The sequence below is a fragment of the Gossypium arboreum genome, chromosome 8 (genome assembly GCF_025698485.1).
Source record: "Gossypium arboreum isolate Shixiya-1 chromosome 8, ASM2569848v2, whole genome shotgun sequence".
Taxonomy (NCBI): Eukaryota; Viridiplantae; Streptophyta; class Magnoliopsida; order Malvales; family Malvaceae; genus Gossypium; species Gossypium arboreum.
The window spans coordinates 38,706,367-38,719,108 of record NC_069077.1 but is presented as its reverse complement, the minus strand read 5'-3'; the positions used below and the strand labels follow the sequence as shown (position 1 = coordinate 38,719,108).

General features: G+C 31.7%; 1 protein-coding gene and 1 long non-coding RNA gene across 2 annotated transcripts; one reads left to right on the top strand and one right to left on the bottom strand.

Annotated features, from left to right (window-relative positions):
* Positions 1-405: 405 nt before the first annotated feature.
* Positions 406-1,233, bottom strand: LOC108468276 (uncharacterized). Its single transcript, XM_017769167.2, has one exon. The coding sequence runs from the start codon at positions 1,183-1,185 to the stop codon at positions 538-540; it is 648 nt and encodes a 215-aa protein (XP_017624656.1). The 5' UTR covers positions 1,186-1,233; the 3' UTR covers positions 406-537.
* Positions 1,234-1,993: 760 nt separating this feature from the next.
* LOC128279447 (uncharacterized) lies at positions 1,994-7,611 on the top strand. The gene is made up of 2 exons (XR_008269634.1): positions 1,994-2,538; positions 7,286-7,611. It is a non-coding gene; the product is annotated as an uncharacterized LOC128279447 (long non-coding RNA).
* Positions 7,612-12,742: the final 5,131 nt, after the last annotated feature.

Genomic DNA, 12,742 nt, shown 5'->3' with positions numbered 1-12,742 from the left:
AAAAGAAGGATCTAACGTGGAAAAAGAAATTTCTTTCGCTTATGGTGTTGAAGATGATACCACTTGTACTTCATCTCATCCTTAATTCCAAATCTACATTTTCCAAATTCGCCAGTCTCGTTACAATTAACGTTTTGAAAATATTTATATTTGAGTGGATTTAAATCCATTTAATTCGGTGGAATTAATTAATTATAGTTGAGTTAAGGGTTTATTCCATAGTAATTAAGTTGGCTCACCCTCTAAAAACCTTACTAAGGATTATTCAAAAGAACATGATTAGTGTAACTAGACTTAGAGCTGTTATTCATTAAAATTAACCACTCTATGTAAAAAAAAAAAATTGTTACCAAATAAATTACATCGAAACTTGGGATGCACTTTTTTTCCTAAACTTGCAAGATATTTTCCACCCCAGATATTTGTATCATGCATTATTGAGAAATTAGTAAATAATCTTGACAAAGGATTTTGATGGGAAAACAATCATACAGGGATCCAATGGAAGGCCACAAATGATTGTAAAAGAAAATGAGTCTAGAAATCTAGTTCAGGCCTGCAACTTTCTCCGATGAACTGTCTTCCCGAGATTCTATAAGTCGTGGTACAATTTAATCTAACCACAACGCGTTTCCTTACAATTTTAAGTATTTTAACTCGACCCGAAATTGTACTGTAACTGCTTATGCTGAACGCCCCTGAATTAAGATCGCTCCTAAAGCTTGGAACGGCCTCAATTTTCTCAGGATCTAATTCCACCGTCACATTCCTCTGCAGTGTACGCCGTGCCTTGGCCTGCCCTTGGAGATGGATGGCCCCACCGATCACCCTCCCACCGTAGTAAATCAACGTTGTGCTGTTACTGAATTTGAAGGTTGCCACATTGGGGTTCTTTACTGAAACATCGGCTAAAAGTGTAACATTCACATCATTCCTGAGACTCCCGTTTATAAGCTCCAGGCGCTGGATGGTTACAGAGTTGATCTTGATCTTGGGATCGTGTATGCGAAAAAGAGTGAAAAACAGCACGAGAACTACCAACGCTAGGATTAAGGAAAGCGCAGCGATGCAACCGCAGCACTGCACATATCTTCTCTTTCTCAGATTCAATTGCGTAGACAAGGCTTCTTCCTCGTCTCTGAAGGCTGCCGGGGCTAAGGGCTTGACCTGCTCCTGCTCGGCCATGGACAAGTTTTGGAAACTTTGGTTGCTACACCAGGTGTTATATATAATGGTAGCAATTGGGATTTTAATTATATCCTGTATTTTGTCTAAATGCATATGTAAAACGCGGTTCCAAGCTTCCCACGTCTTGACTTGGGCTACTCAGTCTTTGTTTAAGAAATTCTACCTTTGTTTGAGGTTTTTTTCTACTTTCATTTGTTTTGTTCAAACTATGGACATAAAATCGTTCAAATTAAGTAGCTTCTGTGATTTTCTTTTCCTTTTGGAGAAAGACTTGTGAAATCTTATAGATTATTTTATTTGTTTTGTTCTGTACGTTATCATGATTACATAAGTATCTGTATCTACCATCTGAATAGTATGGGAATGGGACAATAAAATATGCCATATTCTCATTACTCACATTACCCTGAATTTCATGTCTATCTACAAGGAAAAGAAATGGCAACATCATTGATTCGTATTACCATTTCCCTTGTACACAAACTGATTTAGATGAATATTTTTGGATAGTAAAAAAGTTTATAAATATTGGCTGCTAAACCAATTCAAAGTCAGCTTAATGTTTTATTTGGATGATAGACAAAGATGAATGAATTAATAAATAGATATTAAAGTATGAAGTATGATGTTAAATATATAAAAAAAGAATAAATAAAATGATAAGGCATGCGTATCTGTATGACATGAGTAGTTACATACCGATGATTGTGTTTTCATTTTCATTGCCTTTTATGGCGGGCTAGCATATAGGGTAGCTGAAGGAAACTAAGAAATGTGATATGACTTCTCATATGATGTTGAAGCAGGTGATACGTAGGTCTAAGCACATTAACTTTTCGAGGAAGCTAAGTCCGTCCTCCTGTACATTAAAAAAAGTCATGAATGTTAGAGAAAATGAAACAGCTAGAACCAAAGGCAGGAAGCATAACAAAATACAATTACGGTATTCAATTGACGCAACCTCTGCATATAAGATATCTCAATGTTATTAAGACTTTGTTCAACTATACTTTTGAAACAAACTTTTTATTTTGCTGTTAATTTATTTTTTTATCCTCCATTTTTCTTCTCCCAAAACACACGGTATATTCCAATTTCTTCTTCATTTTCTCTTTCAAAGTTGATTCTCTGGTTCTCATTCCCTTTTATCAAAGTTGAGTCTCTGGTTCTCCTTCCCTTTTATTTTCTTCAATTCTTCCAAGGTTTTTGCCCCCCCCCTCTCTCTCTCTCTCTCTCTCTCTACTTCTCTAATTCCATCTTCTCATTTCAACTCCCCAAACTTTTTCATTTTTTCGCCATTTCAAGTTAAGCTATTTTTGGTTCCCCATTTCCTTTTTAATTCTTCCATCGGTGAGCTTCTTCTCTTTTACACCCACTTTTTATTCTTTTCATGTTTGATCATCAATTTGGCTGTAAATCCATCTTATTTATGCTTAGTTTTAGTCTTTTCCTGCTTTCGCTCACATGACTTTCATTAATTTTTATGTTTAGTGCTTTAAGGGAGCAAGGGAAGAGCGCTTTTACACCCATTTCTAGGGTTTTATGAATTTGGATTCTTTAAAACAGCTATGGCAGTAAAGTTAAGAGTTGCTTGGGTTCTGGGTTTTTTTGGGGTTTTAGCTTAGGACTGGAAAATACCTTTTAAATATTATGTCAACATTCTAGGGTTTCAACATAATATTGGATAATTAAAAACAGTCCTGTACATTAAAAGCTAGGGTTTACTGTTTTGGCTTGCGAAAGAATTAGGTCTTATAGCTCTTGATATTGGATAATTACAAGTCTTTTAGTATGTTCTACATTTATTCAAGTCTTGCCCGATAGTTTAGCTTCATTGTCTCTAATTTTAAAAACAGTTTTGATGCAGTAAAGTAGTAGACTTACAATATTATGTCAACATTCTTTAAGTGTTAAAGCTGATGTTTTCTAAGTGTCAAATATTTGTTACTTATTTCTTGCTAACAACTGAATCTATGGTTTGATTCTAAAACGATAAATAAGGTAGGAGAAAGGAATGCATTGAATTTAAAATCAATTATTAAGGCTCAGGGTTCTTTGGTTGGATTGATATTATAAAGTAGTTTTTACCCATAGATATAGGAGGGAGTTGTTTTTGCCTCCAATGATTATACATTGGAACCAACCTTCTGAATGTTGGTATGCTTGATATACCAATTCTTGCAACACCATTGCACTCATTCATTCTCCCAACTGCAAACACAATCACCATAGTAAGTCAAGGACTTAGAGAGCGCTTCTAAGGTGGGTCCTGGGCATGGTCTTGAACGGAGTAGTCCCTGTTCTGTCACGACATCATGATATTCGTGTCTAACACAAGCTGGAATTGATGTGCACCATAATGTAAGCGTAATTTTTCCTGGGGCTATCTGTTTGCAATCCTTCCAATTTTTTTGCCTTTCTTTTGGCATCTTTTGTTTGATTTCGCCCTTCCAAGTTGAGAGCAGAGCAATTCAACATGATAGGAATATAAACACATTGATTATAAATTAATTAAATTCATAAATAACGATCATTCCTTAAGAAAATCCTTCGTTGTTCAAAGTTGTAAAATGTCTTAAAAACACAAGGGATAGAATACCATACGACTAATCCTTTGGAGAGTGCAATCGCAGACCTTGCCAATCAAACTATGTCAATGCCCTTCACCTTAAACATATATAATCTAAATGGTTCCTATCACTTTTCATTTTTCTTGAAATTATAACCAACGCTATAATGTCAATATCATTACATTGTTGCAGTAAAGTAATATTGATTTGAATTGTCACATATGTAGATAGAAATTGATAACTCTTGAAAAGAGTTATATTTCGAGCCTCTAAACTTGATTAAATGTCTATATTTAAGTATATATATTTGTATTTTTAGGTTATTTTTAGAATATTGCATAAGAATGCTTGGATTGTGCATTGAATGTCATTCTATGTTATTTTTCCTGTTGGGAGAAAGAAAATTGGTTGTTATATATAGCAGGTGTAGGAAAGATGAAGAAAAGGAGAAAAAAGAGGAAACAAATGAAGGAAGTGAAATATTGCCATGGCAAAAGGTTGGATGGATTTCCAACATAAATGCCATGGCAATTCCAAGATAATGTTGACGCAACACTCAACTCTTGTCACTCTCAGCTAGTTGTCCTTGTATCAGATAAATCCACCTGAAAAAGAGGGAGAAAAGTGTGTGCTGAAAGAGGGGAACCGACCCTATAAAATAGGAAGGAGAAATGAAATGAAAAGAGGATTTTTGGAGAGAGGGATTAGAGACGATTTAAGGATCAATTTTCTCTCTAGAAAAAGCTGATAGAGAATTCTAGAGAAAGAAAGGGCAGCAGCTTAAGAAAGCAGAATACAGATGTAAAGAAGGGGGGAGATAGCTATCTTGGATTCACGTAAAATCTGAACATCCAAGAGAAGCTGGAGTGTGGCGAAAATTCTTTCATTTCTGCCTTTATTTTCCTAATTTTTGTTATTCGAACTTATTTGAGAATGTTGATGAATGATTTTATTTTGATGTTAACTTTTCTACCCATGAACTAAATCTTTTTTGGGTTGGGGTTATTTGGGTGAATGTTTTATCATCTTTAATGCCCATGATTTGAGATTGCCTATGTTATTATTTCATTCGATTTATGCTTATTCAAATACATGCATACAAGCTCTAGCATAATTGATTGTGATGAGTTCTTAAATGTATTTTTAATTCTGAAAAGGTTAAATATACTAGATCCTGAATAATTTGATGCAAGCGAATAATCGATAGAATATTCGTAGCACTCTAGACATAGATGTTGCGAGTTGTACAAGAAGAACGTTCATTGTAGTTATTAATCTAGAGTACTGTAGACATTAAGTAACTTAGATTTCTAGCTTAAGATCTAGCAATCGAAAGAGGCTGGTTACAGTAGTGACTCTCTAAGCAGTTGATTAGACAATATTTTTCCATGGCATTATTTTGATATGAACATTTCACCTAAATAATTCCAGCCCTATTCATTCAACAATAGAAATACTCTTGTTTTTCTCTGTAATTTGCCACAGCATTTATTTTCCATATCAATTCTTTGTTTTTAGCATTTGATTTCATTAATTCATTATACAAACATCTTATTCAACTTGAGAATGTTTCCTGCTATTTAGTATAGTATAGTCAATAGGATTGTAATAACTTACTCAATTTCTTACCAATTTCTGATCCTTGTGGAGACGATACTTACTTATCACTTTATTTCTTGAATGACGTATACACTTGCACAATTGCATTAGTTATTTACATGCAACAAAAATCAAGGGATTCTTTATTTAAATTTTGAATATCAATGAACTAATAGAATATGTACTAGTAAGTTAAGAATTGTTGGGTATTAAACTTTTGTTTATTTGTTTTTGATGATGTAGTTATGCATCAGTTGTAATTGAGGAATTTATTTGAATAAGTCATAAAAACTCATTGGTTTGGTTTTTTTAGATTTCATGATTAGGTAAAGAAATAATGGACAAAAAAATTTGTGTGTGGGATAGTTGGTTCCATTTAGATCTTGTTGGTATTGACCAAATATTGCCCATACTCACTTTTTTAACTGTGTTTGACACTGTTATTAGTTATATTCTCTTTCTTGGTTATTATTCCAGTCTTGGAAAGTTGATTTTGATTGAGAAAAAAAAAATCTTAGGATCCTATCTTGATTTTGATACACATCTCCACCATTTGGAAAAATCATGTTATCTTCAATTGTTCCTTTTAATAGTTTCAAACGTGTAAAAAATATACTTATGTGACATTTGATTTTCTTGATTACTTTACTGGTTGAAACAAATATGTTCATATACACAATAGAAGAATATTTCGGCGATTGAAGTTAGTGGTGAAAAAGTCAAAGTAATGTGGGATAAGAGATTGACAGAAATATTCCGTAATATTTGTATTAAAGAGATATTGAAAGGCAATAGACTTGGTACTCATTTCACAAAAGATGGATGGTTGAAAATAATGACCAACTTCGAGAAAGAAACAAGCAAGGCTTATTCACAAAGATAACTTAAAAATAGGTGGGATGCCTTGAAAAAAGAATGGAAGGCTTGGAAGAAACTTAAAGGCAGAATACTGGCCTAAGGTGGAATCCTATAAAAAGAGCCGTTGATGCATTAGATGATTAGTGGAAGAGTAGGCTAAAGGTACATTAATAATTCTGGATATTTTTGTTTTTACTTATTTATGATGTTATATATAATTTCTTATTAAAATACCATTTTATATGTAGATTGTGCTTGAAGCTTAACAATTTAAAACATCATGTATTGATCCTGAATTCGAAGGGAAGTTGGACCAAATATTCATAGGGGTAGTTGCAACCGGTGATAAAGCATAAGCACCTTCTTTTGGTACACTCCGTAGTGAATTTTTTGATGATGTTGACAATGATATCCTTAAAGAGAGTAAGGAAGAAAATGTGAGAAATGATGTTAACATTTCAAATGATGCTCACATTGATGGAAACGGTTGAAAAAGGAAAACACCTGAGAAATCAACTTTACATTTTAAAACTGGAAGGAAGAAATCCTCAAAACAAATTAGAGGGGTTGCAAGATTGTTTAGTCTAATAGAAAAATTATGCAATACAGCTTACAATATGAGTCGAGGCACATCTTGTTTGACTCCTATTTTGGATCCATATGGTATTTCATAAGTAGTCAAAGTGCTTCATAGCATGTCGAAGGAAGTTTCAAAAGCTAGGCCGCTATACTTTTTCTCACTGAAATTATTACTCAATAAGGAGAAGAGAATTATGTTTTTATCAATTAATCCCAAGACAAGAGCTTTGTGGCTTAAGACGGAAATGGAGTATAATTGAAAATTTCTAGTATTCTAGGGTATAGAGATATCTACTATGTGACTAAACAACAATGTTAAACTACTTTTATCAATAGTTGTTTATGTTTGGTTTTTGGATATTGAACTTGTGTATCAATAGTTGTTTATGTTTGGTTTTTGGATATTGAACTTGTGTTCTACTTATTTATGTGTAATCTAATTTTATCAATAGTTGTTTATATTTGATTTTGGATATAAAATTTGTTCACAGGTGATGAGTATGGTTAATAATTCCAACGGTGATGAAAGTGATGATGAAAGGGAAATGAAAGAAATTTTACAACGCATGGAATGTTTTAATTGATTATTTGTTGTTGCATCTTCTTCTGTACAATTATATTATAAGAAGGATATATTAAAGTAACCACGCATGGATTTAAAACAGTCAACTGAGGCATGGATTCGAGAGATCCTTAATGGTCATAGATCATGTTGTATGATTAATTTTAGGATGTCTAATATTGCATTCATAAGTTTGTTTAGTGTTTTGTAGACGAGATACAATTTGCAAATTTCAAGACATATCTTCTTATGAAATGTTGGAATTTTTTTATACATCTTAGGCACTAATGCAAAAGTTTCCAATGTCAAGAAAGATTTCAAAGGTTTGAAGCAACAATAAGTCGATACTTTGCAATTGTGCTTAAGAAAGTTTCAAGGATGGCCATTGATCTAATTGCACCCGAAGATTGTTTTTTTAGCTTAATACCCGAACAAATACGTAATGATTCTAAATATATGCTACATTTTAAGGCTAAAACTTAATATTATATTATTATATTTTAATATTTTTGGTCAATTAAAAATATGCATGGGACTAATATGATTATTTGTTTATTAGGATTGCATAGATGCAATTGATGGTACTCATATTGCCACTATTCTTCCACCAAATGAAAAAATTCCCTACATTGGAAGAAAAAGTGTCTTGACTCAAAATGTTATGACAGTGTGTGATTGTAATATGTGTTTCACCTTTGTTATGATTGGATGGGAATGATTGGCGTATGACGCTAGAATATTTCTTGATACAATTCGAGATCCAAAATATAAATTTTCGCACCCACTAAATGGTAAGATATTTCATTTATTTATTTTTTAAAACATAATAAAGTATAAATTCTTTAATTGATAATTTTAAAAAATAAACAATTCTTGAATTAATTGTTTGTTATATTATGGTATATAGGAAAATATTATCTTGTTGATTCTGGATATTCTCAAATGAAAGGTTATCTTGGACCATATAGAGGTTAGCTATATCATTTACCAGACTTTCGTAGAGATAGATCGATATCTGGTAAAAAAGAGATATTCAATTATTCACATTCATCATTATATAGTGTGATTGAGCGAACTATTGGTGTTTTGAAAATAAATGGGTCATTTTAAGTGATATGCCAAGTTATAGTTTTGAAAAGCAAACGATGATCGTTGTTGTTACAATGACGATACACAATTTTATTCGAAAACATGTCAGTCAAAATGGTGCAAATTTTATCGAATACAAAAATATTAATAGGGCATATGAGAATATTATTGATTCAGAAGATGTACATGATGGAGAAGTGACGATGATGATGGTGGGGGTGGTAGTGAGGGTGAATCAAACAATTTAAGTGGTTTTGAAATGAAATTAACAAGAGATGCTATAGCTTCTAGTTTAATGAATTCATTTTAAATTGTAAATGCTAATGTAAATTTTTTATATTTATATTTGGTATATAAATATTACCTCTTTTGAAACTTTAATCCAAATACATGTAATATTTTAATTTGTTAGGTTTATGTTTTCTATGTTACGTTAATATCTAATATGGGTTATATATTCAAATTACATTTTAAAATAAAATAATACAAATGTGTTAAAATCATTAATTAAAAATAAAAAGCATTTATTAAAATAATACAACTGTGTTAATATTTAATTACAAATATTTAATGGTTATATTTAAATATTTAAAATATAGTTTATATAATCTATTTAAATTTTATAAATAATTAAAATTAATTACTTATAAATATTTAAAATTAATATTTCATATATTAAAATATTAACAATAAGTTATAATATTTTTTTATATTTTTGCTAAAATATCATAATATTAACTAATTTGAACATTATTTAAATACATATTTGTTACTTTACAATACCAGTCTAAAATGGACATTTTATTTCTCAAAAACACTTTTCCACATTACTTTTTAAAAACATTTTTCAAAAGTAATGCTAAACTAGCCCTAAATCTGGGCCAAATCAGTCAATCAAATGGGTTAAATAAAAAATTAGCTGGTATATCGAACTGGAATAAGTATGAGAATTAGTAGAATTGTAAATCACAACCCATAAATTAGATAAACTAATAAAAAAAACCCGGTTGAATTGGCTTTTCTATTTTGGGACCAAACTTTCTAACTTATATTCATTGAAAGTAAACCCAAACCCTTAAAATTTAATAATCCCAACCCAAACACCTGACCTAAAATAATTCTATAAATAAAAATAAAGTTAAAAAAATAACCTTCAATTCCCTAATCTGCCTTATACCTAGACCTAATCATAGGTTGAGTCATTCGGCCCACACAAAAAGTGAGAGAGTTTAGACAAAAATATATGCCCAAAAAAATGGGTTTGGGAAAAAAAATGAGGCACATTCTAAATGGTTTGAGCCTCGTATAAGCTTTTTTTTGTCTAAGCTCAGCTCAAATTTGTAAAAAAAAAAACCCACTCCTTTTTGTTGTTTTTACTGTTTTTTATTATATTTTGTCACTATTTTGGTGTCATTTCACTACTATATTACTACTATTTTGTTGTTATTGTTTTATTGTTAATTTTACTACTATTTTAGAGGTATTTGCTTATTAAATTGCACATATCTTAATGTTATTTAAGTATAAATAATTTTTTAAATTTATTTTCAATTTGTTAGGAAATATTTCTTTTAATTTTTTTAACATATTTGATGTATTATATTTTTTAAATTTATTTTTATATAAAAAAATAATATAAAAATTTAATACGAACGGGTTGGACCGAACTCAAATTTTAGCATTTTTATCCAGGGCAGAGTTGGATAAAATTTCTGGCCCATTTTTTAGGCCGAGCTAAGTCAGGGCCTAAAAAAAACCTAAAATTTTATTGATACCCAACTCGGACCTAACTCTGCCCGACCCATAATCCCCTCTACTTGTACCTACTAAAACTCTAAAAGTAAAACACTTGAAGAAAAGTCTTCAACTCTATTGCTCTTTGCTTTGGCCTTTGCTCTACCGTGAGCTGACGACTACCTCTCTACTTCTCTTCAACTCTTCTCTCATCACAAGTTTCAACCTTAGTTACTGTTGATAATTGTCTTTAACCATTGCCGACCACCATTTCTTGCTTTAAAGATTATTTTGGAGAGATAAGGATATGATTTTCACCATCTTTTGTTTTTCCTCCTTCCTTTTCACTTTTTCAAGACCAATTCTATCATTGGGAATAAATAGATTATTATTTATTTGCGTTCAAGACTAATGCTTTTGAAATTTGCTTTCCAACGGGATGACTTTGGTTTTGTAAACATTGATTATTTCTTATTAATGAAAGTATTTACTTCAAAAGTTTTCTTTTTATTCACATTAGGAGTGTGGCATACAGTTAGAAGTAAATTGAGTCGTGAAAGACAAAAAGATTAAAATACTTTTTTTTCAAAATTTTCAAAATTATTTATTTTAATATTTGAATCCGTTGTACCAATAGCTGAACCAGTTAGACTAATTAAACTGAAAATTGATAATTTGATTTGTTCGACTACTGATCCAATTCCAAAAACATTGAGATATACATATGTGCACATATGTAATGTTGAATGTATACTCTATTTCGCTAAATATAAACAGAAAAATCTTTAATCAAAAAGGGTAAAGAAAAAAAGAACCTTTTTGAGGCAAACTTCTCCTTTAAGCGAACGTTAATTTATTTTTTTCAATCTTATGATTCTGATTCTAGCAATCAAATTCGGGCACTATTAGGGTAATTCATATCCATATCTCTATTCTCTATAAATATCCACTAATATTGTAATTTGTTTATATGTTTTAATTAATTTCCACTAGTGTGGGTTTCTTCTTAATTTGACAATGGTTTGATTTAATTCAGTGTACACTCCATTTGTCCTAATTATTTAAACACGTATGTCACACTCAGTTTTCACTTATGCCTCGAAATTTAAGGAAATAAGAGTTATTTGAGTAAAATGAAAAAAAATAGAGGACTCTGCTGGGAAATTCAAAAATCTTAGTGGTTAAATTGTGAATAGTTGGATTTTAATTTTGGTTTAGTTAGATTGGAACAGGTTGGCTCCTTAGTTAGAGACATAATAATTAGCAATAGATGGCTACAAAGGACTAAGGAAATCATGCAAGATTGTGATATATATACGTATGTGAGGGAGGAAGGAATTCTTTTCAATTAGTTTATAACCTTTTTATTCTTTGCACTGTCTTCTTTGGTTGTTCTGAAGAAGAGAACTTAGGAGAGCTCTGCATGGAGCAGAAGTCGTAAGAGTTGAAGTTTGGAAGTAGAGAAATTGAGAAACTAGTAAGCTTATTAATCTTCAGTGCTTGAGAATTAGGGAAAGAAGGAGGGCAAGGACTCCTAATAAGTTTCTGTAAACTGGGTTTTAGGTTTTAAGGTTTAAATGACTTCAAATTAAACCAGATAAAAAGTTGACATGCTTAGCTGCCAGGACGAATGAGGCTTTGACAATGGGACAAGCTAAGCTGACATGGAAGAAGAATTTAAGGTGAGTTTTGTTCTCTACCTTTGGGTGATTGATGTAAAATGTGTTGTGATTGTTTTGAGTTGTTTGAATCTGCTATTATGAGTAAACATAGTAAATAAGTATATTATGGATGCATACCCTTGTAAAAGTATGATTGTTGATTGTCAAATAATAATCACATGGCGATTAAACAATTGGCGTATTATGTGTTTTGTGATATACTTTACTTTGTGTGTAATGCATGTATATATTATATGTGAAGTACAGAGGGATGTACCAAGATAGGGTAGATGGAGTTAGGAATAATAGGTGAAATGAAGGATTAGATGGACTGCAATGGGTATACAAGGGAGTTTGGGTGACACCGCGAAAATGGAATTGACTGGCTCGCTAAAGCAACACCGTGATGACGGTCTATTGACTTTGTGGAGTGACACCGTGACGCCAATTATCGAATGGCTCACTACAGCGGTATTGTGATGACAATCTATCAAATTTATAGAGTGAAATCGATTCTTAGGTCCTACGGGGTGATACCTTGGAAGAGTTTATTGATTCCTCGGAATCAAAAGTCCGCCAAGACAATAAACATGAGATCATATTGTGTAAGACCATAGCTCAGCTATGGTAACATATGAAGTCCGCCAGGACAATAAACATGGGATCATATTGTGTGAGACCATAGCTCAGCTATGACAACATATGAAGTCTGCCAAGATTGTAACACCCCTTACCCATACCCGAGATCAGGACAAGGTACGAGGCATTACCGTATATAGACAGGGCATTTTCAAAACACATGAGCCATCAAATTTCATTCCAAATTAAAACCAATCAAACAAAATCATATTGTCCTTATTATGGACCTATGAGGTCCAAAACATATATTAAAAACAATCCGG